At 46.0% G+C, this 27,406-nt stretch overlaps 1 protein-coding gene across 1 annotated transcript; it reads right to left on the minus strand.

Annotated features, from left to right (window-relative positions):
- Positions 1-2,177: 2,177 nt before the first annotated feature.
- UBXN7 (UBX domain protein 7) lies at positions 2,178-26,122 on the minus strand. Its single transcript, XM_057380971.1, has 11 exons — positions 26,019-26,122; positions 22,363-22,510; positions 20,115-20,182; positions 17,219-17,284; positions 15,016-15,128; positions 9,626-9,772; positions 9,141-9,231; positions 7,965-8,092; positions 7,200-7,593; positions 6,675-6,754; positions 2,178-4,394 (listed from the first exon to the last, which is right to left on the minus strand). Exons 1-11 carry the CDS (start codon positions 26,089-26,091, stop codon positions 4,233-4,235), a joined length of 1,470 nt encoding a protein of 489 aa, XP_057236954.1. The 5' UTR covers positions 26,092-26,122; the 3' UTR covers positions 2,178-4,232.
- Positions 26,123-27,406: the final 1,284 nt, after the last annotated feature.

The raw sequence follows: 27,406 nt of genomic DNA on the forward strand, positions 1-27,406 counted from the left end.
CCTCCTCCCACTTGAAGTTGCCATTATTGAAGTGACCATTGTAAAAAGCTCAGAAACTGGATGTTCCCCAGTTCCAGGAAACAGCCTCATTTTTAAAAAAATCATCTGTCCTGGAGTCTGGTGTCTCTGAGCTGAGTTTTACCCCGATGTTCTTCRCATAAATCTGGTCTATAAAATAGCACCTCACCCCCTGCTCCACACACAGTTTGACTTCCACACCTTTCCTCAGTTACAAAGTGACCTTTCTCTGTTCTGCAGACACAATCCCRAATTTCTGCCCTCACTCACCCATGGAACATGAGGGATAACCCGGGCCAGGCTGAGGCAGAGCTGTCAAGTGCCACAGAGTCCACCTACACCCTGTGTGTGTAAATACATATGGCTCTATTTTTGGGAGTGCACAGACACCAAGCATCTCACAGAAAGGAGAAATAAAAGGAATAAAAGTCACCACAGAAAGGGCATCCATTAACCTTGCCAGCCCCAAATCCAACCAGGCCTGTGGATATTTCCAACAAGCATCACTTTGCCTTCTCTTTGAAACAGGAACTGTTCCATTGATAGAGAATCATTTGTAAAAATAAATAAATAGAAAGGGTAAGGGAGAGCAGAGGCTGGGTCTATGGGAACAGCAAGGCAAGGCACAGCCAGTCCTTAGGGGACAGTGACTTTGCATCCATCCACCTAAAGCACATCTCTGCCATCCCCTCTCCTCCTGGAACACTGGAGTTTTACCAACTCAACTAAACATGGATTAAACCAGAACAAAGCAGTGACATTTAGCACAAACTAAAAAGGAATAAAAATGAAGTGATAAGGCCCTGAAGTGACATCTTCCCACTCACAGACATTCCTACACAGGTCTCTATGCTCATAATTAACTTCTATGTGGTTTACCAAAAACCACCACAACCACATTTCACCCATCTCTGCAGTGTTTGCCACCTGACAAACACAGCCCTGCTGTCCTGCCCCCCAAAGAAAACTGGTTTAGTTTAGCCCTTGKTGCTCGAGTCTCTGTGCATAAGCTCAGCACCCCGACAGGAATTTGACACTGAGTTMCTGAAACTGCACCAAGCCCAGCTCCTGCACAGGTACAAACCCCAGCAGCAGCCCCAGGGGAGGCTGAGGGTACAAACCAGATCTGAAGGATCTTGTGAAACACAGGCAGGGCAAAGGAGAGGTGTCACCTACCCCTAAGAGCGAGGAGCAGGTCAGGGAGCTCTGGCAAGAGCTGATGGAAAATTCCTTTTTAGATCTACAATGGTGCCTCTGGATGCCTTTCACAGACAACTGTGTTTTACAAGGCTACCTGCACACACTGGACATTCCTCTGCTATCAGTGGTGTTAACTGAGCTGTTTTATCAAGGAAAAGATCACACTGCAGTCCATCAATGTCAGAAACTGTAAAAGTCACAGACCTTAGTTCAAAGCCTAAAGAAAACAACACAAGTATGGCCAGAGATGTTTGGCCCAGCCTTTCCCTGYCCTTTTTAGGGCAGCAGGGAATGCTGTGAGGTTGAAGCTGGTCAATCAGCTTGACTTCAGAGCATCAGAAAGATCCAAAATCCTCCTGTGGGCCTCTGGAGTGGGAAGTAAATGTGTCAGCAGCACCTGGCAGGGAAAGCCAGCRCCTGTTTTACCTTCTGTTGTGGAATCCGGTTGTGACTGGGACTATTGGACATTAAATCCCAAAACAAAGCTGGGTTAGATGAGAAGCACAGGCAAAGGGATCATCTCCAGGAGCAGCAAGGAGCTCCAGCTTCAAACACAACAGCCCTGACACAGMAAAACCTCCACTGCTGCTCCTCTGACCCCAGCAGTGCTTTCAACAACACATGCAAATCCTGACCCAGTGACACCCTCAGGAAGCCACAAACCACAGCCTTTGAAGGATTTGTTTCCTTTGTCTTTCATAGTCCAACATCTTATTTCGCAATCCAATTGAACACATTTTTTCCAGCCAAGGCAATYTGAGCTTCAGATTTCACATCTAGAAGTGACTGTTTAAAGGCTCTTTGAACAGTGCCCAAACAGCCATCACCTTGTTTGGGCTGGGAAGATGAGAGAGAAAATGAAGAAAAAGCCACGTGCAGGGATACATATTCCTTAAAAATTCTTTTCTCTGTCTCTTGCTCTTCTCAAAGCAAAGCAAAAGACAAGTGATAGAAAAAAACAGAGTGACACAGAAACAAAAAAAAAATCCAACCCAGGATTAGAGTTTCCTGGAACAGAACAAACTACTAGAACCATGAGAAAATGCCATTTTCAATATAAGTGTTCAACTTCCCATTCTTCTTACTCTGTTTTGAGAGATTCCTGGTCTCACCACAGAGCTCAGCCCAGCCCCACGTACAGGGGGAAGGGGAGGGAAGCTGCCAATAAACCACAACTGGAACTTGTTATGCCAAGCAGAGAGCTGGAGCTGCTTTGGGAAGCTTCAGGTCTACATGGAAGCACGAGTTAGGATATCCAGGATAGTTCCTGGATACCCAGGAACTGAAGGATCCACTGCTGCTTTACAGGGTAAACACAAGACTCCCCTCACTTTCCCATGCAGGGAGCAGCCTCCACTCCAAGGTGTCTCTACAAACCAAAAATGCCATCTGGTGTCACATAAATCACTGATCAGGAAACTGAGATCAGAKTCTGCTTTCCTGACACTACATCCTGCAGCAGAAAGGGAAATTAATTTATACAAGTGCATGATTACAAGTCAAACCTCAATTATGAGCAGGAGACAGCTGTGAGCCRAAGTTTTCATGGAGAACACAGACATTTTCTGTGATTTCTTGCATTTAAAGGTTCCAAAGTATGGAGGCTAGTATGAAATCAAAGGTAAAATATCTTGAAAATTTGGAATATAGTAAATTTGTGACTACTAAAGTCTTTAACAAGAACAATCATCTGAGAGAGGCAGAAAAATCAGCGATTATGGCAGGTCCAATGTGCCTTTCTCCTCAGTGACTAAACAGAACATTAAACTGAGATTTTAGCTGTAAATACACAAATCCACCATACCTTTCTGAGGGCTGGACTAGTTAACTCCTGTCCCACTGGAACAGCTGCTGAAACACCAAGTGACCAACAGCTCCACGTCTGGAGAAGACATTGGAGGAGAAACAGGGCACTGACTTGTGGTGCCAGCCCCAGAGCTGGAAGGAAAGCCCAAACCAAGCAACCCTCTGAAGAGGGAAGTAACAGTAGATGAACCTGGAAATTGAATAAAACTTATCCCAGGGAGCTGAAGGCAACAGGCTGGGAAGTGCTCTATGAAGCATTAATTGATGCTCAAARCAGTCAGTGCTCTAAAAGCCCTGCAGAGCCACTCACTCCTGGGAAAACCAACCTCTGTGCMAAGGAAAAAGGCCAAGTGCCTATCAAGGCTCTGTGGCAGGCATTTCCAGAGAACCCMAAACCTTTACAGTACCCTTGTCATTTGCAAAATCCTGAGAGCAAGTAAGGAGACACTTTGAGGATGCTGGGAAAAGAACATGGAAAAGCCACCCACTCCCATGAAGGGCTGGTTCTGCTSCAGCACTGAACTCCCAGCTTTCCCTCTGGGCCAAGCAGTCAATCCCATATGGGGCAAAGCTGGCTTTTTTGGGATTGTTTTTTTTTTTTGCTGTGTCCACTGGCAATTTAAAGCAGGAGGAAAACATGCAGGCAATCTAGAAGCCTTTGAGTTAGGTGGGCCACAGTATTTTATCACACTCAACCCCAATCCTTTCCAAAACCAGAGTGGTGGATAAGAGAAGGCTGGAAGGTTAATGGAGAATCCTTTACTGCAGGGAATCCAAACAAAGGAAAGACTGTCCTGAAGGTTATGCTCTCTCCTTACAGAGAGATGCCTCAGTGCCTTATCACACCCTCTTTTCAAAAATAAATAAAACAGATTTAAGAATAGCAGCGAGAAGGGTTCGTGTATTATGGCCACTCCAAGCTCCAGCATGCTGGATACACAGATCACTGTTTTACTTTATTCCAGGAAAGCAGAGGAAAGATGCTCTTCCCAATGCTCTCTGCAGCTGAGGAAGAAAATAAAACTCTGAACACTCTYATTTGGTCACTAGAGTGGGAGGAGGGAGGGACAGAGAGGAGGAGGGAGAAGGGCCAGCCAGCTGCCTGATTCCAGCACTGCAATCCCATGACCCTTAACTGCATATTTAACGGCTCGTTGTCCCAGGCAAAGGGGAGAGGGAGGAAGGCTGGGAGAGCTCAGGCCACAGTGCTAATTCCTTTCCTGCACAAAGACAGTCTCTTGAGGACACAGGCCTGCCTCCTGTAACGTGATCTCATAGTCCAGGTGGGAGAGTTTCCTCCGAGGAAAGTTGGTGAGCAGTTCGAAGCGTTCGTTGGGGTATCCTTTGGACTGSACGTGTTTCACCAGAGCCTGGAGAAAAAGAGAAGCAAACAAGTGTCACAAAAATTAGAATGTAAAAAAAACCCATTCTTCTTTAAAAAGGAAGTTTGTCATCATGGACAAAGAAAATTTAATTTTACTCTTTTTTTTACCTCTTTTACTTTATCATCTCATTTGACCCACACATGGTGTGACTAATCACAAAAAATAATTACCAGTGATCCCTTACCCAATTCTTTAAACACAAGGTAAACCATATATAAAACTATACATGATAGTACATAAATACAAGAGAGCTGAATTGCACATCACACATTCACAGCAAACAGAATCTGAAAAAAAGGCCTTAAATGCYCCAAAGTAGAAGCCCCCTCATTTGTTTATCAGGTATTGTCCTTGCTCTAAAGCTAAAAGCCACCAAAGAAGCATTTTTTGAGGTAGAAGCCCCAACCTCCTCCTTCACCTGCACTGGTCTCCAAAGGCTTTGCAGGTTACAGTGCCTGTGTCTGATGGGGAATGCAAGGAATGGGATGATTTCCTTTTCAGGCAGCAAAGATGATCAAAATTCCTTTACAAACCACTGAATTTAAATATGGCCATATCCCTCCCTGTCCCTTCAGAGGCCAGTCTTTCCTGCACACCTGAAACACTTGGCAAACCAAAGGTATTCGGGATATGGAGGAAGGGCTGAGCTGCTGAACAAAGTCCCCTTAACTTGCACACAATGAACAACTGCTTCTATAAAAAGGTGGTGTTGCTTTTTTTTGCTTTTTTTCACTTTTTTTTTTTGTTTGTTTTTCATGTTTTGGTGGTTTAGGTTGGGGTTTTTTTTTTGTTTTTTCTTTTTTGCCTAAGGGGGAAAAGAAAAGATCATCATGTAATGACGATCATCAGGTAATATTGGAAGCATAAGCACCTCTTGGAAATAATGTGTGTAAAAAAGCTGGTGTTTCATCAATAACAACACAACAACTAAAAATAAAACATTTTTAAATCCAGAGGTGGGAAGTATCACTTAAAATCCCTGAAGTGAAACTGCCTCCTTAAGCAATTTCTTTTGCTAGTTCTGGCCAGCTTTAAAATGGAAGGAAATCAAGGGCTAAAAAAAAAGTCAGTATGGAAATGATGCTCACAAAGAGACACCTGAGACTCAGCCTGAACCTGACTAAAAGCTCCAGAAGATCACATGAGATGAGCACAAACACTGCCTGTTCAGCTCTGCAAGCAAAAGATGTTTTTACCCACAAGCTTTGACTCAGCTAAATTCCTCTGCTGACTGTAGAGCAGAAGGGGAATCATCRGCTGAGATAAAATTTCCTTTAACTTCCACAGTCCATAAAAGGAACCAAAGTAGAAGTCAGGATTATCAGGGGTATTTCAATGTTACATTTCTGTAATGCATAAATAAAGTACTTAAATATTCAAAAGTGCTACATATTTAATAATACACACAAATTTACTTAACAGGCTGCACTCAAAAAGCAGTCAAGCCTTTTTTTCCTTTTATTTTCAAGCAGAGGAGTCAAGGATGAGAAATGAGCTGAGGATAGTGTACATTCCTAGAGTTGCTGATGAGGCAATAGCCTCATTTTCTGTAAGAGATAGGATACTTTTCTCCCAAATCAATGCAAAATCCTTCTGATGAGGTATGCTTTGGCCTTCCCCATAACTGCAGCTTTTAGATTGATTACATTGAAATGAGCTTAACTGGCTACAGTGTCCTGAAAACTCGTGGAAACAGGAACACAGTGACCTCTACACTCTGTTTCTGCAAAATTTTGATGGAAATGCCATCCACATGGACTWCTCAAAGGTAAATGAGCCCAAAGCACAACTGAGATGCACACCTGAAGCACAGTAATTAAACAATATTGTAATACATTTGTTTAGGGAGGACTTCCTCCAAAGTCTGCTCGGACATCCACGTTCAAAAGGGGGGATGGAATTACGATGGGAGAGATGGAGAATGAGAATGGAGAGTTTTAATTTTACCATGGGAACCAACTAAACCTTTAGAAACAGAAATGAGAAAGCTGAGAGAGGTAATTAATGATTAATGCAGAAGCTATTTTGAGACATTTAGAATGGAAATGAGCAGTGTGGGAATTAAGGAAGGCACTGGAGTGTACAGAGCACCCAAGCAGCAATAGAGACAGAGCCAGCAGTTTTCAAAGAGGAATGACAGTGCAARCCCTCCCTGGATACCTTTCTCCCACTAGATTTGATCTCAACAGTGTCATCCCAGGGACAGAAACTCTCCAGTTTCAGCTTTCCTGTACTCAGACAAGGATTCCCATTGACTCCACTCACCAGAAGTTTAGCTTGTTCAGGCAGTGAAACTTGTTCCCTCTTTCCATCTGGATACCGTAGCATCAGCTGTGCCTTTGGTCCTACACAAAAGAAGTTACTACAAGTTAACAACAGCTCTGAGTCGAGCTCCTGTGCAGATTTTAGGGGGCACAGTACGGCAGTAGAGGGACTGGAGACACACATAGGGTTCCAGTCTGTGGAGATAAATTTGTACCACGATGCTCAAAATACACACATCAGAGCCAGKACTCTTCCAAAGCAGCAGTGACTGGCACCAGCCAGAGTGCCCAGAGAACCAGAGTGGGTAACTCTGGGAAAGAAAAGAGCTCAGGGACCAGGAGGGCTCTGCAGGCTGGGACACGGCTGTGCCAAGTGGTGCTGCTGGTGAATCACTCCCATGTCTGCTGGCAAGGAGCTATAAATAAGAAGGGATTTTTAAAACAAGGGAYGAAACCAGGCTTGGCAGCCTATAAAAAGTTTTGGGCAAAAAAGCCACAACAAAAGCCACAGAAAGTGGGCACTTACCATTCACGTCGAGGCCCCGGAAGGTGCTCTCAGGCTTGTCAGGTGACTCCTCCAGTGCCCCTGAATCGAGGCAGGGCAGGACTCTGTGGTTTGATGCTGTCCCAGGCTCAGTCCTTGCCGAGGGCTCAGGCTGAGGCCTCCGGCTCTCCTCTTTTTTAAACCCCAAGTCCTTGTGTGGAGATTTCCTCAGCTTGGCTGGAATCTCCGATTCCTCCTCCTCCTCRGATCCACAAACTGAAATGAACTCTTCGCTTCCAGAGAAAAGCTCTGACTCTGACTCCTCATCTGAGCGGCTCTCCTGCTTGGCCTGAGAGGAATCAAAATGTGTCTCCTGSAGCGAGGCCCTGATGGCAGCTTCCAGCTGGCTGTCCTCACTGGCATCGATGAGACTCTCCTGAGGGATGCAACAACACACACACATCACAACTGCCTTCAAATACGTACTGAGAACCAAAAGGATGTCAGTCTTGCAGGAGGAAAGGCACTAAACCCRTCAGGAGCACACAGCAGGGAAAGCTAGGCCTGCTGTGATTACTGAATGGCTTCTCCTTGGATGGGGGAATCCATTTTCCTATCACACCACAACTGCTAAACCCAAACCCAGTGCCCAAAGAACAAACTGCACAACAGAACAGTGATTCTGGGAGAAGGCATTCCCTGGCAGGCTGTATTTCTTGCACTAACTGCAAGTGTGTGTGGGGAATCAGCAGAGCTGAACAAGCACAGGTCAGGGTTTTCCTCCCTCCCCAACAGCCTCATACTCACAGAACGAGAGCATTTTTGGGGAGGGCTGGTGGAATGGCCGTCCAGCTGGCCGTGCTCACTCAGGAACCCGGTCACTTGGTCCAAGAAAGAAGTCACATCTAACTGGTGCCACTCCACGAGCTTCTGGCCTAGGGAACAGAAGGTGGCATGAATTCCAGCAAAAATTTCAGCAGAACATTGCAGTACAGTGGTCAAACTCACTGCTGCAAGAGTCCTTAATTGTGGAACTGCAGCTGCCCACAGGCTACCACCTGATCRTTATGGAGCTTCCTCCTTCCACACCCTTGAAAAGGGACAGACATAGATACAGACTCAGATGATTTCCATTCTTTTCTTTTTATCTATGGTAACGTGAGCACAGAATGGTGAATTTGGCTTCAAAACACCAAACCATTCAGTTTACAAAGAAGCATTTCTCCATTTTTGTTAAAAACTGATTCTAACCTTTGGCAAACAGCATTTGTTCCCAGAAGTGCTAAGAAGAGCATCCTAACTTCAGCTGCAACATTAAAAAAATGTATGTATTTTTGAGTGGCTTAAGTCAGCTACAAAGAAATCTCAGCTCTGATCACAGACACTATCACTTCAGTCCTTAGAAGCAGGAGACCAGATCAGCATTATATAACCAGACAGCTGCATTGTATAATGATAAAAGAAGCTGCTGGATACAAAAGGAAAAGCAACAACTTTGAAAGAGCTGGGGGAGAGGGAGAAGTTTGATTCTTCATGTAAAAAACAACCACAGAAAACAAAAACTCRAAGCCAAAATGTATTTGAAAATTAAAATGCAATTTAAAAAGTCATCACTGAGCCTCACAAAGCTCTGTGGGAGGAGCAGAGAGCAGATTCATGTAGTGCTTACAAATACTGAARTTATTCATCACATTTCAAGAAGCTTTTAAAAGACTTAAAAAAAAGAATTCAGAATTTTTCCACCAGGTGGAACTATTTTCACTTTCTAAGCAAAATACTCACTAAGCTACAAATACACAAAATCTCTGTGAGTTTTGGGTGGTTCATCCCTTATTTCCTCTGGGAGCATACTGAGTCAGTCCTTCAGGGATTTGAAGGACTTTAAGAGGTTCTTCAGCCAAATGTCACCTCCCAAACTGTAGTGGGAGGTATTCCAGCTGCCAGTCCTTCCCATGGGATAACTCCAGGTAACCAGTGTCTTACCTGTCCTGGGATCCAGGATGGAGACATAGGGGAAGTCTGCTAATTTATAGAACTGTATGTACCGCTGTCCTTCCTCGCTGTCGTGGTACACCTATGAAATTGGGCACATTAGTGACTGGGGAGGGAACACAAACAAACTGCACCTCAAAAATGCACAGAGCTTTTCTCTGTTCTACAGTATAAACTAGAAATAGTTTATACACACAGTTCTCAGTAACTCTGACAAGCTGAAAATAAGCCTCCAGCTCTCCATGTATTAGACGCCATGTAATCATTTTGATTGCACAAGTGGAAGGCAGTTTGTGCCTTCAAGTGCATATCCATGAATTACATCTATACCCATAAACCACATACACTCCATGAAATACATCTTTTCTGCAAGCTGGCCAAGAAAATTCCATCTTATTCAGTGATTTTTTTTTTTGCTTGGCCCATCTACCAAGGGGCCAAGTTACCCACACATCCATCCCCAGGCAATTTCTCACCTGCCAAAAAATGAAATGGTCCCGGATGATGTTCTTCACAGCCTCGTTGCTCCAGACGTCACGGTTGAGGCACTGGCAGGCAAAATCTTGCACGTTCTGGATGTTGATCATGAGCCACTTGYTCTGCATCTGACCACACTCCTTGGCCTGGAAGCAGAGGGAAAAGCTGGGTTAGGGGRATCAGGGGAATCAGGCTGAAGGGACAGACACCACTGATGCCAGCAATGACCAGAGATGGCTTCTACCACCGCCAGACTTTCCACCAAACCCCTTCGCAGTGAGGATGGACAGAGCCAGTGAAAAGACACCCACAAAACAGAAGGCAGGGCTGAAGGATCTGCTTTAAATGAGCCTGGTTGGATTACAGAATCACTCTGATRAACGGAGCTGCTGGATTTCAACAAGCCAAGCGCAGGGTGGGAAAAGCAACTCAGAGTGGGGACACACATGGCGATGCTGAATMAAGTATTTATTCAGGGAAAAGTGTAGTCAGTCTCACTGATCTGACAACAAAGACCTGCTCAGTCTAAAGATAAACCCATGGATCATCTACTGAAGTAGGTTGCATAATTGACAGAGGACTTGCATTGATTCAACAGCACCCCTTCTCTGCACGTTTTCTTTTTCTCTCCAAGTTTCCAGTTACTCTGTGACTGTCCAACTGCYGAATTAGGCATCCTTTTTTGGATGCTCCTTATCGAGACTGCAAGTGGGGAGGGAGACAGGAAGGTGCAGGAAGAAATCTTACTGGTTTGAGTCACAAAGCTGGCACTGTCTGATTGCYTGGTTGCAAGTTAATGGTAGGAGTTTGATCAAGAATGTAATTCTGATCGCTGAACTGTCATACCTGTTGAAAAAAAGAGGGCTAGATCAACAGCAGGAATGCTCTCACCACCTGGAAAGACTGGAACTRGCATAGGAACTTCCTTTGCTTTAAAAAAAAAAAAATCAAAAGTTATGCTCACCATCCTGCTGGTAATCTACTGTTTAGGAATTCAAAGGACAAAAAMATCAGGGGAACCAGGATGCTATGCAAGATTTTGCTGTTTGGGCACTACTTTGTTCCCCAAACCAAAGTTTTTACTTTTGGAATGAATTTTAGCCAGTGCAGTTTGGAACTGTGTGGCACTGGTCACAGCGTGACAGACAGACATGTGAACCCCACACACTCAGCTTCACCAAGGCAAGAATCTCAGCCTGCAAAGTCAGTCTGTGTGGCCAAGTGCCCTGCAGAGGCAGCTTTTGTTTTATTCAAAAGGAAAAAAATGAAGGTAGAAGCATGGAATAGTCCCATTCTCACAAGGGGCCTCACACTGACTACTTACCACTAATTTACACTGCCAGAACCCAGCCTTTGGTCACCAGGTGAGAAAAGTGGGGCAGGTGACACCTAAGGAACTGGCAAGGCTCTTTAAATATAGTTGTCATGCTTTTATTTAAAGGACTTCTTTTGAGCTGTGTGTTTGGAGAAGTAATTCTAGGAAATCAATTTAAGTCGACACCTCGAGGCACTGCCCAAGTGTAAAGGGAGCAAAAAGCCTTATGTTATTTCAATCAATTGGATTGCCTTAGTCCTGTATTCTAATGTAGTTATTTGTTAAAAGAACACTCCAAAAATGTAATTAGAAAGCTGGAAAGTGCATCTTCTACACTCACTCTTTCAATATTAATGAAAACCTCGGGCTCTACCCTGTCCAGCTAAGGGCCTTGGAAGGATGCAAGTAGGAAATTCCACACAGAAAACTTGCAAAATAGARTTTTCACCTGTAGAGCAGGCAGAACTTTTGGAATTACTTTTAACTTCCTTCTAAAAACAAGCTTTGGATTTAACATTCAAAAGGACACRATTAAAGTGCTGCTGTCTCACACACAGAGCTGTGCTCTCCCACAGCTTCAGAGGCTCTTCTGAGGGGGTGGAAGGACAAGAGTGTGAGAAGAAACACTGCTGGTTTGGAGATTATATAGGTGGGTCATTTTGGAAAGCAACAAAACAACAAGGGAAGGCTCAAGAGCTGGTTTGTGTATCCCACAATGGATGGATTTAGATCTGCTGTTTCCAACACCACACTCCCCTCCTCCTCTGAGATAYAAAGGCCAGTGCCAGGCCCTTCCAGAGCCCATGGACAGGGCACGACAGAACAGCCACTCTTTGAGAGCAGAGCCAGCACAGCTCAGATCAATCAGCAAAAATCAAACCAAATCCAATCTGTCCTAAGTCTGCCTTTACCCTTTCGCCCCAGTCGTTTATTTTATCATCACTGCTCAGGGCAGCAAACTAGCGACCTGGGGAAACAGTCTGAGAGACAAGGCTTGGTTTGCTCTCAGTGCTGGATCTCCCTGTGCAACTCTGGCTCTTACACTACTAAAAATAAGTTTTCCTCTCATTTGACTTCTCTGAACATGTATGGTTTAAAAATGCTGGGGTGGTTCCTGCTGGCTCAGTTTTGTTGAAATGCAATCCTTTCAAGTCAGCAGAGAGAAGAAGGAAGTGGAGCCAGCACCTTGTGACCCTCCGGACATGTGTGTGACTCAGTGTGGAAGATAACAGCTGACAGAGAGTCAGAGCAGGGCATTATCAAACAAAAAATCTCCTGTTTGGGCCACACTCCTCCTTCCTACCTGCACCAGGGCACAGATCCTTCCAGCCACTCCTGAGCCACAGCTGTACCTGCAGCTGTGCTGACCCAAACCAGGTTAGAGACACCTTATGCACAGGTAATTTCTCCATTTGAAYACAGTGGCCAGATCAGCTTCCAAATTATTGCTACTTGTTAAGTAGAAACAATAAAAAAAATCAGTGTCAGGGGTAAACCAGGGAGCAGCTAGAAAAGATTATTGATAAATGGGGAAAAAATGATATAGAAAGACTTGAAACTCTGCAACATGACATTCAGTCACTTCATTGAAACCCTGCTGAGTGTTAAGCACAGAACTGCACACATCAGAACTATCTCCTCCTCCACCAAGAAATGCAAACTAAGTCAATTTGGTGTGTACCCCCCAAATTAAACCATCTCTCACATCACAGGCATGAAGAGAGAACAMCTGCAATCCTTGAAAGCAGTCTGAGATGAGAACGAAACCACGCTGCTCTCTATCAGACATGTTTGGTGTGCAATTTATTTATTCTTCTTGAGTGATTTATCCTAACAGATTCCACATTTAGGAGAGAACGGCAGTTAAGGTTTCCTGGGGAAAACTAAAGATAATTAAATATACTTTAACAACCTTAAAGTGCCCAAAGAGTAGCAACAGCTGATGAGCAATAAAGATACACAAGACCAATGTCAGCACTTTTGCCAATGAAGCCCTAAATCCTAAATGATCCTCTGATAAATCTACATGGCCCCATTTATCAGATCCTCTGATAAATCTACCTGGCAGAGGGTTTCTCCACACCTCTCCAGAGGCTGGAATACACCACACATCAACCTTGGAAAGAAAACCCCACTTAGATCAAAACTTAATTACAAGAGCATCATGATGACAGTATTTAGTCTTTGATACTCTGGAATGTGATGAGCATCTCTGATTTATCATATGGTTTATATACATTTATCTCAGCATACAGAGAAGGGAGAAGCCAACAGCAGCTTGTTAGAGATGAATTTTGAGAGACTGTGGTCACTGAGGCCTGACACTGGCCCWGGCTGAAGCAGTAGAGCAGTTTGTAGTCAGAAAAGGTAAAATGCAAGGGAAAATAATCAACACATTAAAAAAGTGGAGTTATATTGCAATGAAGTTGAGSAGCATCAGTGTGGAATGAAGGGTATCCCAGGGGATAAGGAACTGTACAAGAACACGGCAAGGTGAGTATACACAAACCCCTTCCCCACCGCCAGCCCACCCCCCTTTTATTTATTTTTTAAATTTTCAAGACTAAGAATGCAGAGACTTCAGGACAAACAAATCCATCAGTTATTTCACTCTCTGACACTGCTTCTGACTGTGAAAGATGCCATAACCCACACGTTTGCAGCAAGACCCAAGGAAAGACAAGCACCCATCTCAAATTCCATTCGCTGACTGTTCCTGGAGCAGCACTGGCTGTTGCCATGTAAATTCCCCTCACTGGTGCCTTTCACCACATTTAATGGCTTCACCAGCAGCTCTGAACCCCAGGCCCAGCAGGTACCATCAGCTGGAAGACCCAACACATCTCGTTTGAAGCAAACCCTGCACCAGAGATCACCAGGCAGGAACACCTGAGAATCAACTGCTTCAGGCTGCTCCTCTGCTGCCACTGCACCACATTGCTTCCCGAGGTGGACACTGCTGTCCTCTGCCAGCATCCCTTCACGTGTGGAATTTTGTTAGGAGATCCTGGGGGGGCACCCTCAGATCACAGGAATTAGGGACAAGGCAAGTGATCCCCAGTGATTTGGGAAGCATAAAAAGAGAAATGAGGGTAACAGGGTGAGAGCTGGAGACTCCATAAAGGCACACTGTGTTTCACCAAAAGCTCTCCAGCAGTGTTCTAGTATTTGTGCACAGAAAACAAGGTAAATAATACTTTTGTTCAGTCCGTGCAGTGAGCTCTCCACCATCTGTGCTGCACCATTTAATAATTATTTTGCATTCTCACACAGTAACAATAATGATCATCACCATCATCAATCTCTTCTATTCAAAGATGACCAGGAGAAAGCTCAGTAGTAACTGCARCTTATGAATATCTTGAAATTATGGACTCAAAAATTGAAAATACACAACAATCTGCATGTTCTCTAATCATTAATTAAGTCACTGATCCACATTGTYACAATTTAGGAATAGATCCACACATGCCGACCCAGTCAGGGAAGGTGACACCTGAGATGATTTAAAGCTGACAGCATCCTGTATCTCTGGGTTGCTTTTCCCAGCACTACCAGAAGCGACAACCACTGTGATTTTACACAAGAGCAAGATCTCCACTGATGATGAACTTGTGGCTTGATGGCAAAGCTGCATTCAAACACTTTTACTCACTCAGGTAGCAGAATCCACTCAGCCACATTAACTCCACCTGAGCTCCTCAGCAGGGCTGTGCTGCAAACCACACTGCTCCTTGCAAAGCTCTCCCTTACCTGCCCAAACCAATCTTACTCCAGCTATTTCTGTACCCGCTGTGGAGGAACTTCAAGGGATGCCATTTTCCCATTCTGACCAGCTCAGTGAAGTCTTTTATCAAGTGTGTTTTGCCACACTGAAACATAAAACAATGTGCTCTGCATTGTCAGGAGCTGGATTCAATGATCCTTGTGGGTCCCATCCTTCAATATGTCACCAACATTTCACACACAGTCCATCAAATATTGATCACTGCTCAGTCTTTTGCCACCTTCTGACTGTCCAGCCATGGATCCATGCTGCCAGCCTYTCCAGCCACCCCAAATGTGAGTCCTCACCGTTTCAAAGCTGCCTTTGTGCATCAGGTCAATGGGAGGCCTGAAGAGRTCTGCCAGCGTCGTGAGCTTCTTGTCCACCGCCCCTCCATTGCGGAGCTCCTGCTCCTGCCGGACTGCACAGCCCCAAGAGGAAAGGGAGAGCAATTAGACAAAACATACTCACCAGCAGGATTTATTATTGGCTAAATGATCAAACACAAAACTTCTGGGGTGAAATCACCTCCATCTCCTAGGAGGTTTGGGAAGAACAGGGTTAGTGCAGTTAGTGGGAGGAATAGGACCACAAATCCTAGGATATCTTTTAGGGAGAATCACAGGGTTAGACCCACTAGTGTGTAAAGCAGAACCCCCTTGCCTCAGCTTTCTCATGTGCTTTCACTATTAAACAACATCTTAATAAACCTTAGGGGTCACATATCAGTATTTGAAAACAAAAGATGTGACTTGTCCCCAGTGATGCTTTTAACTGAGCTAGATTGTAGCAATGTACTTATAAAAGGAATAYTTCTAGTGCAGTGTTTCCATTACTTGACTGTGGGACAATTCCATAGAAAAGAAAGAAACAAACAGATTTAGTTTACATGGAGGAACCTCTCTTTGGATTTTTCTTTTGAAGTGTATGATTTCCATCTGAAATAGTACAGAACACATTTCCAACACAGACGTGACCAAGTACAATAAAGGTAAATCACAGCAGATATGTGATGTATTTTATGGAACCAGGTCAGCTGAAATGGGCAAGGTCTCTCCCATGATCAAAAATTTTCCACTGTGGAAGGAGCTGTCAGTGGGCCAAAGTGTAAAACCCACGCTTGAGCAGACACATAGGGAATAARGGATCCCTGTGGAGCAGCCCTAGGAGACACGAGAACATCTGGAATTTCATGGCCAGCACTGCTTTTCCAGAGACAGCCAGGCAGTGATGTCCTACCCATAAAGTTCTGCCCAAAAAGCATGATAAAGTTTCACCATAAACCCTCACAGTGTATCTSTCAGATACACTCTAAATGTCTAAATGCATCTCTAAATGTCTAAAGAGTGGAATCACAGAATGGTCTGGGTTGGAAGAGACCCTAAAGATCATCCAGTTCCAACYCTGCTGTCATGGGCTGGGACCCCTTCTGCTAGATCAGGTTGAAAGARGGTGAGAAAAAATTTCAGGGTATTGATTCTGAAAATGGTGCATTTTCATTGACACAGCTGCCAGTGATTTCAATACTTGCTGAGTTCATCATTACTGAAAAATCCTGACCAAACCTGTCAGGGGAAAGAAAGTAATTATCAACATTTATTATCAGTTTGGCAGCCAGCTCCTAACTATATGGGAACATGATCCATGTACCCCAGTAATCAGTGACAGGATGACAAAATGGCCTCAGGTTGCACCAGGGGAGGCTGGGATTGGATATTAGAGAAAATTTCTTCAAGGAAAGRGTTGTCCAGCCCTGGCACWGCTGCCCAGGGCAGTYGTGGAGTCCCCATCCCTRCAGGGATTGAACACATGTGTGGATGTGACACCTGGGGACAAGGGRCARTRGTGGCCTTGGCAGTGCTGGGGGAATGGTTGGATTTGGTCTCAGAGGACTTTTCCAACCCTACTGATTCTGTAAGGTTCTGTTGCTGGAACACTCCAGCAACATCAGCAGGACAGTCATAACTCAGATGTGCAATACGTGGTGCTGTGTTGTCACAGAATCCATTCTGTGGCACTTRATGGATGAAACATCAGCCAGTGCTTGGGCATCTGCAGATTCTGTGTTTGAACAGCCAAGGGCAAACACAGCACTTAAAGCCATGAGAACYTCACATGTGGCCAAAGAAGAAGCCTCAGGGCTACTCAAATGCAATTCAAGTGCCAGAACATCCATTGCCTAGCCAAGAAATATTCAGTGGATGAATTTAATTTCTCCTTGKGTGTTAAAATTCTTCCCCCTTTTTAGGTCTCTCTACAGCAGAAAAAGGGGGTTTTTTGAGAGTTAGGAAGAAAGTATTTGCCATAAGGAAGCTGACAGAATATACTGTGATAATCACAATTCTATGACTCTGTACTTCTAATAATGTACCCTGCTATACAGCAGCCAATTTAAAAAATGTTTCAACAAATGAAAGCTGTCCTAGCCTACAACAGAAATAATTTTTCCATCTTATTTATATTAAAAGTAATAAAACAGAATATCAGGCTTACTGATCTGTAGACACTTACTGGTTTCTGTCTGAAAATCCCGAAAGCCATCGAATATTGAGCGAGCAGGTCTGCGTCTTTTAGGAGCTTAAAAAAAAATAAAGAATTATTTCAAAAGTTTATTATCAAAATAAACACCCATTAGTACTTTCCATCACACGTGTAGGAAAACAGAACAGGAACCCAAAGCAGGGATGATGTGGGAATAGAAGTCCTTGGGAAGGGCTGGAGATTATAGAAATAGGCAGTAGGCAGTTTGTAAATTCCAGTTCCTAACACATCCTCCCTCCAGCAAACCTTAACCCAGAAACAAAACATTTATCAACAACAGAGAGAGACCCAAAGTCCCCTTCTGATGGGCTCACCAGGGCCCTTCAGCATGTAGTGCCAGTGCTGTCACAGCATCACCTTGCCACAACTCCAGACAAGATTTTACCCGAGGCCTTCAAGGGGATGAAAAGCATCAAAAGATTAAAATATTAAAGAAAATATTTTCTTTATAAAGAACACAACTGTTTTTTCCACAGTGCATTTCTATTTACTATTTCTTATCCTGATCTTGTCCCAACTTCATGACTGGACTGGCAACAGCCACACATTCTTCCATTAGATCCAGTGTCAGCATTTGCAAAGAAACCTTCAGAACTGATTATCTGCATCTGGACAGAGACAGCAGCCCAGAAGGGATCAGAAATACACCCAAGTCCCACTGAAGTCCTAAGGTACAGCACAACCACTGCACTTGGAATACAAACAGAACTGTCTGCCAAGATTATTCCAGCTACTTATCTCCTTTACTGYCAACTGAAAGACAGAACTTTCTAAGCCCAACTGCAACAAGACTTAATAGACAATAAACAAATTAAAGTAAAATGAATACAGTCTATACCCAGGGGAAATGTGATGATAGAAACTACCATGGATAAAGAAAGCAAGCCTGAACAAGGAACATGCTGGGGGAACAACACCTCTCAGCTTCAGGGAATGAGATCTCCTTCACCCTGAGCGCTCAGGCACAAGCAGAACCCTCTAAAGCCAACCTGGGAACAACTTAAACTCAGCTGGAACAGCAACTGAAGGAGCATTTCAATAAAAGCAGCATGTCCCTGCCAGGCTCAGCTCCAGCCTGGCAGCACAMGAGAAGAGGCTCTCAGCAGTCCAGGAGGATCTTTTATGCTGAATGATGGAATCCACGTATCCAGCAGGGCACAAATACACATGGTCACCTCTTCAACTGGAAAAAAAGCCCTGAGCTTATACAACTACCTCAGTATGACCCTTAAAAACAGAAACTGCCACCTCCCCTGCTCTAAGGCTAAAGCTGACACCAATTATCTCTTCAGGTTCAGCTACATTGTCAGGCTGCTCTCTGTCAGGAACACAAGTGCCACTGGTGGATCAGACAGTACCAGGAGGGTGTCACTGATCCAGGTCACCTCAGTGGTGGCCAGTGACAGCATGACCAAGATCAGTGTGTAATAGGTATAAAAAGATCAAGCATTAGGGTCAGCAGATATCAATCCTGATTCTTGAACCCACAGGTGTCAAAAACCGTTGATCTCTGTCAAAAACTGTTTGGCCACAGGAAAAAGTGCAGAGAGCTCAGAGAGGCATCAGCAGGGCATCTTCCTCTGGATGCACATTTACTGCTGCACAACTGCCCTSCTCTGCTACTAAAGCCCCACTTCCAAAACCCAGGTAGGATGGGAAGCACAAGGACTAGATAAACACAGTATGTCTTTGTTTTTGTGTCACTCCATCTTATGGTTGAGACCTTCAAAGCCTAGCATCACTGTTGTTTACAAGGTGGCCTTTCAGCAGGGAGGAGAAGAGTATGAAATTATACCAATGAAGCTCATACAAGTGCACAACAACTTCAGTGAAGGCGACACTCTGTGTCATTCCCTTTTTGCTCAAATGCAAATTAGGTGTGTATTTCAAATTGTTGGCAATTCATGATTTATCTCACATCAGTATGTAGAAGTGAAAGTTAAGTTTGTCCATCTCAGCGATTCATATTCTGCCTAAAGAATAAACAATTTTCTGATGGTGGGACTGGGGACTGAAGCATATTAAAGGAGTCAAAATTTTCCAGCTCCCAAAAGAGACAGAGAAACAAAACTGCTACAAGGATTAAAACTAAAAAAGCTACTATTGCTATCTGAGCAAGTACAGCATAAAAGCAAGTGGTGTGCACCTGTATTGCCTGGCATTGTGTGCTGCCCTCTGATGATGAAAAACAAAATCAAGACAAAAMCAGCTCCGGGGTAAACCTGAAGCTTGGCCTCCCTCTCCTTCCTAACACAGGAACTAAACGATAGAAAAGAGCATTTCCATGGGTGTAAGACCACTGCAGTGATGAGCACTTGCATAGCTTTCCTTGGTGAAAAGGGCAAAGCTCTCAATCCGTTTGACATGGCAAAGGCCAGTTCAGAAATGGCCTGGTCCACATGAGAAGGACAGAGACAAGTAAAGCAGCTGCATGGCACAGCTTAAAGAGCAAATTAAATTCCTACAKGAGAAATGGAGAAGGTTAAGAGCAATGACACAGTTCAGCCCTTCTTCCTGACCTGTCATCTCCTCGAGATGCAGGCATTTGTCCTCTTCATTTTCACTCATCAGCCAAGRCTCCACCTTCCATCCCAGCATCTCRAACATTTCCACAGCAGTACCCCACAGTTCTGGGACCCCAGAACACAGATGTATACTCAATTAAGTTAATTGGATGTCACCTCAGAAAGTCTCATGAAACAAGATTTAGCAAATTAGTACCCCTGGGAATGTAGCATATCTCACRTGTGAGGTTTTTAATACCACTGCTGTGATTTCTCCATATCCAGCAAATTTTGATTTTCTTTTGTCACTTAACTCACCTTAAGGTAAAGAAAACACAAACAAAACAAAAACACAAGCCTACCTCCAAACAAGGGCTCAGGCTCTACTAAGATTTCCTGCTTTTGAGGAATTGGAGCTCGTACTTCATCCCTATAAAAAGGAAAAGAAACAAAAAAGAAAATATCAGAGAGATGATAATATTCCATGTACTGTACAATGCTCCAAGACTCCTGTAACTTGACCCAGCTAAAGGTGCAGCTGTACCACTGCACAGAATGAAGAGGTTTGGGGATAAGTGTGACCTCAAGGGAGCATCTCTTCCCACTCATGGCACTACTGCTGGACCTGGTACCCTACGCACTGAGAGCTACCATGGATGACCTTTGATAGAAGATTATACAAACCCCTGAGTGTCTTTGATCCCAGGCTTTGTCAATCCACTATTTAAACATTTTCTTCTTTACAACTTTGTTAAAATTTGGAAAAGTTTCTAAAAATATAGCAAAAGCTGTTAAATAATCCACTTGACATCCTCCTTGTCTTTGTAGCTACACAGAAAAAAAATTATCTTCCTTATTACCAGCTTTTGCCTGTCAGAAGACTTGTTGCTTCCACCTGAAAGTCATACCTCAGTCTTTTCCAGAGGAAGGAAAACATGTTCAAGATGGACATTTCCCCCCATTTCTGAAGCAATTCTTGGCTTACACTTGTCAACAGCTCAGTCAGTTATGCTTGCAGAGACTTACAGATAATTTGAAACTACAATYAGGAGAAGAAAGTAAATCACAAGGCAACCACAAGCACCACTGTGACAACGGTGTGGTCACCTGGCTCATGCATCTGTGTGGAGAAAGGTTCATCCATTGCTGCATCCTTCTTCCCTCAGACTRTTCCAAGGTGTGAAGTGTGTATTTTGTGGCTCTTGGCCATGCAGGTTTCACAGAGTAACTGGGGATGTCAGCAGGATGCACTAAGCTTGCTTTTAACCTCCACATCTTTGACTGCTCTCTGTAGCTAGTTACTCTCCATTTGCACATTTACTGTTCTCTCCCCCTAGGAGGAACACTAAACTGATTGGCACCTGGAGGGTGTCAAGTATAAAAAAGAAAGTATTCCAAGAAAAATCTTAAACCACTGATGTGCCAGAAGTTGTCTAGAAGTAAGAACAGTAACCTATATACCTATTTTAACTCTGCTACCTGTCAAAGGCTCAAGCAGGAAGGCACCTCACATCAGCTACAAAGGTCAGCACTAAAAGAATTGTTTAAATTTATACATGTGCTTCAGAAGTATGAGGAGCAAGGATTTTCCTCTTCAAGTTAGCTGTCTTTTTCGTGAAGTGGAAGATTTTCATTAGGACAAAAGCCAGGCTTACATTTAATTTGCAATATTTAATGAATGGGATTTATACCACTCAAAATATTCCGTTTATCCCAAGCAGTCATATAAATAGGCAGCATTGAGACTMTCTGCCATGCTTTAGTGGGAATTTTCTTCCCTTTACAAGCATCTGATGTGTAAGAGACCGATGAGGGTGTTGAAGTCACTGATTCCTCTACATACTGGTGTACAAGGTCTGTCCTTTCTGATGCCAAACTGGCTTAAACCACAACAATAAAACCCTCATAAGTTGGACTCTTCTCCCAGGTAACAAGCGACAGGAGACGAAATGTCCTCAATTTGTGCCAGGGAGGTTCAACTCCTCAAGTTGTGCCAGGGAGGTTCATGTTAGATATTATGGCAAATTTCTTCATGGAAAGGACTGTAAAGCACTGACACAGGCTGTCCGGGGCAGTGGTGGAGTCACCATCCCTGGAGGTGTTCAAAAAACATGTGGATGTGGCATTTGAGGACACGGGTCAGTGGTGAGCATGGTGGTGGTGCTGGGTTTATGGCCGGACTTGATGATCTTAGAGGTCTTTTCCAACCTTAACAATTTTATGAATCTATGAAATGGGAGTAAKGTGGCTTCACTTATAAAAACCAAACCAACAGAACTCTCTAATTGCCAAGTTAGTGTAAAATGAGATTGCTGAAGCAATTTAAAAATAAGACTCTCCTATTACTGGATCCCTACTTTAATGACTTGAGCTTTGTTTGTAAAAAACAGTAGGTGAAAGCCACAGAAAACTCCTGAGCTACGTGCAAGAGACTCACTTCTGGTCTACAAACCAGAACCCCCGCAACAATGCCGGAACAATCAATTTAACCAGATCAAAGCAGCGTGCAYTACCATGAGTGAAAAGTGCCAAGTGCCTTATTTGTTGTGCCTTACACTGTGACATTTGTAGGGCAGGCTGGTTTGCACAGCAGTGCTCCCGGGTACGTACTCAGAGTGCGGGCGGACGGCAGACACCGCTGCGGAGCTGGTGCTGGGCTCCTCTGCTATCCCTCCTCCGTCCAGGAACATGGTGACAGCCATCTCCAGGTTGTTGTTGCATGCTTCAAGCATATGCTTCCCCACGCTTTCACTGGCACCTGGAATGCCAAAGGGAAATCACAGCGTTTTCACTGGAAGCRCCCAGAACAGCTTTCTCTCTCAAAGCATTAATAATTAGAAAGAACGGTTCATCAGCTGCCATTTATCCCTRAAGTACAACTGTGAAAGAAGACAAACTGACAGAGCTCAGGGGGAAGGGAATGCCTGCAGTCAGGACAGCCAGGCTTCTTCCTGCCAGCAACAGACAACCTAGTGGAAACCATCTGAGGGGTTTTAGCATGATCTGGATTTTCTTCTAGAGGTCAGACATTTCCTGGTACATGGACCTGTCGGAATGAGTCCAGAGAGACCAAGAAGATGCTGGGAGGGCTGAGGCCCCTCTGCTCTGGAGACAGGTTGGGAGAGCTSGGGGTGCTCACCTGGAGAAAGCTCCAGGGACACTTTAGAGCTGGTTCCAGGGCCTAAAGGGGCTCCAGSAAACCTGGAGGGACTTTGGATAATGGATGGAGTGACAGGACACAGGGAATGGCTGCCCACTGCCAGAGGGCAGRGTTAGATGGGATACTGGGGAGAAATTCTTCYCTCAGAGGGTGGTGAGGGRCTGGAATGGAYTTCCTAGAGAAGCTATGGCTGCTCCATCYCTGGAASTGTCCAAGGACAGAMCTGGAGCAATCTGGGATAGTGGAAGGYRTCCCTCCCCATCACAGGGAGTAGAACAACATGGGCTATAAGGTCCCTTCCAAGCCAAATCATTCCACGATTCTATGAATTTTCCAAACACAAGCAGGCAAACACAAAGAAAAATGAAAACCTGACTTGACATTTTAACAGGAAGAATACGAAATCAGCTGCTCAAGTTTTTTATCCACTTGTAACAGACATTTAGAGATGGAAGAAAAGACTGATTTACTGATTCTGCTGAAAGGCAAAAACAAACCAGCAGAAGTTCAGTTTATATAAGAAGGAAAAAAGAAGCAGCCAAAAGAGGGAAAGYAGTACTTGTCTACAGAGTTCTTTGTATAATGACTAACATTTACTCAAATCACARAATCATGGAATAGTTTGGGTTGGAAGRGAGCTTAAACCTCATCCARTTCCACCTCCTGCCATGRGCAGGGACACCTTCCACTATCCCAAATTGCTCCAGGCCYTSTGTCCAGCCTGGCTTTGGACACCTAAAGTGCAACTAACCCCAGCTTTAATGCTGCAGCTCAGGATGAAGCAACAGTTCCCAATATCCCTTGTAAATCTTTCCTCAGAGGACGAGCCTGTACCTCCCAACTTCTCTAAAACAATCCCATCAGCAGAAGCTCCCCCAGGAAAAGAAGCTCTCCTGCACCCAACTCTTGAAGTATCTACAGCACCTTCTCCATAAGTGGTAGAATGCCAAAGAGCTTATTTTCTTATGGAAAGGCTGGTAGAGAGGAAGAGTGGTAAAATGCAGCTGAACCAGTCTGGGAGCAGCTTTGGGATCTGCAGTAATTCTTCCCAAGTTCACGGCAAGTCACCAAAATGACAAAAATACTTCGTTCAAAACCAGGATCACAGGTAACAGCAGTCTGGGCAAAACATATTTGGATGTTTCTCAGATTTTCTGGGAAAGACTCAAGAAGCCCTGGTTTGTCAAGAGAATACACTGTGAAACTGTGGAGGTCAGGTCTAAATAACCTGCACATCAAACCACGGAGAAAGCCAAACTGACTGAGGSAACTGGTTTCCCAAAACACCCAACCTGCCACAACAAGCATGCTGGGATGGTAGTATTTTCAGACCTTAACTGAGCTGAAGAAAGTGCAAAATAAAAACTAGTGACACCCCAAATAGTTTTTCACTCGAACTATTTTTTGGTGTTTTTAGCTCTTTTCAATGCTGTAACTGTAGCAATGAGACCACACTTCTGAGTCTGGAAAACACACACACCACTCTACACCTCACTGCAGAGTTATGCAAAGACTCGTTCATTTGCAAGAACTGGAAGAAAAATGGTTATTAAGCCCTCTGTTATTATTTAAAGAGACACTGACATAGAAAGTGCCTGCACTGATTCCTCATCATTCCTGAGGAATGTCATCATACGAAAGCTTTCAGTCCTTGTGCTGGAAAACAGAAAATTCTAAATATTTGTTAAGTTTCAAAGCAAATTTCACAGATATCCCATCATTTCCTTGGGGAAGACATGCARCAATTACATCCTCTTAGCAGTACTKTCCTGGAKGAGAGCACCAAAGAAACACAATTCTGCCATCAGGATCAAAGAAAAGTRTCAAGGACTATCTCTCCTCACCCTCATGCTGGCAAGAATTCCCSCAGCCTTTTCCCCACAGACAGGAGTGATTGCATACACCTACAATTCCAAGCTAAAAGCTACTAACACAAAGCACTGAGGTGTGAGCACCTGTCACACCACACCAGCATYGGCCAGACAAGCTCCATGGCAACACATTTCTAGACATGACCTTAAATTCTGTTAAATTGAAAAACAAAACTTCAAAACACCACTTAATAGCGGATGGCTGAAGCCCACTAGGCTGKTTTTTTCCATTTCTGAAAGCACAAAGAGAGGTTCTCTTATGTTGAGCATAAAACACGTGTCTGAACACAAAAAGCTGTCAGGAAGAGGAAACCAGCACAGCTCTGCCTGTTCTCGTTCAGGTTTTAGCAAATATCTCCTACACAGGCACATTTTCACAACTGAAAATGTATTTGCTGTAGGTTCTTTTTGTTCGAAGGGTTTACTCCATAAAGATTCTTTAGGAATAGTTGAGAAATCAGTAATTTCCCTTCTTACACCCCGTTGAGGATTTGAGTGTGTCCAGGTACGGGGACACAATCTGAAACAGAGCTGGTGCGGACGACCGAATGAAAGCAGTTTCACTTCTCTCTGGCAGTTTARTTGATATATCTTATTAAACACTCCCGCAGTATCTGACATGCAAAGCCATCAGCCAGGGGTAACCACGGCGAATCAGATTAAACACAAAGTGGGTCAAGCGCTCCAAGTACACAACCTGAAGCAGGAGCTGTCACCTGACGCGAACTTCCACGGAAAAGCGACCCGCTCTCGCCGTTTGCCAACTCAATTCCCCGCAAGTCGCCAGCGCTACAAGATATTTATGGTTTTTCAAAGGCGGACTCGGGGCTCAGCTCCCGGGTTCCTCCCGGCCGTCAGTGTTATCCGCAGGAACGGGAAGCGGCTCCGGGGCGGCGCGCAGGCGGGAGGGAGGGGAGGAGGCAGGAAGGGAGCGGGACACGCACCCGCGCCACCGGGACAACCGAGAGGACCCTCCGAGCCGCCGCTCAAAGGGAGGCGAGCTCCCGCCGCGCAGGGAGCGGAGCCGGGCCCGGGGCAGCCCCGGGGCGCGCCCGCGGACAGGCCCTGGCACCGCCGGCACCCCGCGGGAGGCGCTCCGGGGTCAGGGGCAGCGCGCCCGGAACCGCTCCGCCTCGGCCGCGCCTGCCGCCCCCGGCCCGCCGGCGGGGGGCGGCCGGGCGGGACCCTCCCGCGAAAGGCCGGCGGCCCCGCCGCGCCCCGCGCCCCGAACCCACCGGTGATGGCGGTGAACTGCTGGACCAGCGCCCTCAGCGCCGCGGCGCCCGCCGAGCCCCCGGGCGCCGCCATCTTGCCGCCGCCGCACCACAACACACGCGCCGCCGGCCGGCGCGCTGCGCATGCGCGGGGCCCGCCCGCGCGCGCCCCTTCCCCCGCCCGCCGGCGCGAGGGGCGGGGGTCTCGGTTGCCGCGGTAACGGGCCCCGCCCCCTTCGGCCGCGCGGGAGGCGGGAGTTGCCGTGGCAACGCCCTCTACCCCGAGTCCCGCCCGCCTCGGCGGCGTTCCCGGGGCATCCCCCGGCATTCCCGACCGCCGCTCCCCACCGGCACGGGCCCGAGCGGCCCCACAGGCCTCCTCAGGACACGGGCTTCCCACCAGGATTTATCCCGTCACAGAGGCCCTCGGCACAGCCAGGGGCCGGACAGGCCGCGGGCCGGCTGCAGAGCAGATCCAAGTGCTGTGACCGGAGAGACAGCCAGGAATAACCCCGATCTCCAGCACAGRCYGGGGGTGACCTGCTGGACAGCAGCGCTGCGGARAAGGACCTGGGCGTCCTGAGAGGCAACCAGCTGTCTTTGAGATGGCGGAGTGTCCTGCGGGCCAGAAGGGCCAGTGGGATCCCCGGGGGCATTGGAAAGAGCATCGCCAGCAGCTCAGGGCGGGTCCTGTCCCTCTGCTCAGCCCTGGGAGGCACATCTGGAATGCCGTGTCCAGCTCTGGGCTCCTCGGGACAGGAGGGACATGGAGCTGCTGGAGCAGGTCCAGTGGAGGCTGTGGAGATGAGGAAGGGCCCTGGAGCATCTCCCGGCCCAGGAAAGTCTGAGGGAGCCGGGGCTGCTCAGTCTCCAGAGTAGCCCCAGCTCAGAGGGGCCCTCAGCCCTGAGTGTCCCTGGGTGTCCCTGGGTGTCCCTAGGTGTCCCTGGGTGTCCCTGGGTGTCCCTGGGTGTCCCCGAGTGTCCCTGGGTGTCCCTGGGTGTCCCTGGGTGCAGGGAGGGCTCCGAGCAAGGCCCAGGCTCTGCTCTGGGGTGGGGGAACCCAGCGATGGCACCCGAGGGATGGGCAGGGACTGAGCCCAGGGATCTCCCCCTGCACAGGAGGCAGAACTTTCCCAGGCCGTGACCGAGCCCTGAACAGAGACCAGAGGGTGTGGAGTCTCCTGACTGGAGATATTCCAGAGCTGTCTGGACACACTCCTGTGCCCTGTGCTCTGGGATGCCCTGCTGGAGCAGGGAGGTGGCACCAGGTGAGCCACTGTGGTCCCTTCCAGCCTCACCCATTCTGTGACCCCTGAGGCAGGACCTGAGGTGGTCAAGGAACAGCTTTGTACCAGTCCAGGGAGCCCTGACAGGGCACCCCTGCCATCACWGTCACCATCAGTTCTTCA

Source organism: Malurus melanocephalus, unplaced genomic scaffold (genome assembly GCF_030028575.1).
Source record: "Malurus melanocephalus ecotype Western Australia unplaced genomic scaffold, MMel_1.1 scaffold_485, whole genome shotgun sequence".
NCBI lineage: Eukaryota > Metazoa > Chordata > Aves > Passeriformes > Maluridae > Malurus > Malurus melanocephalus.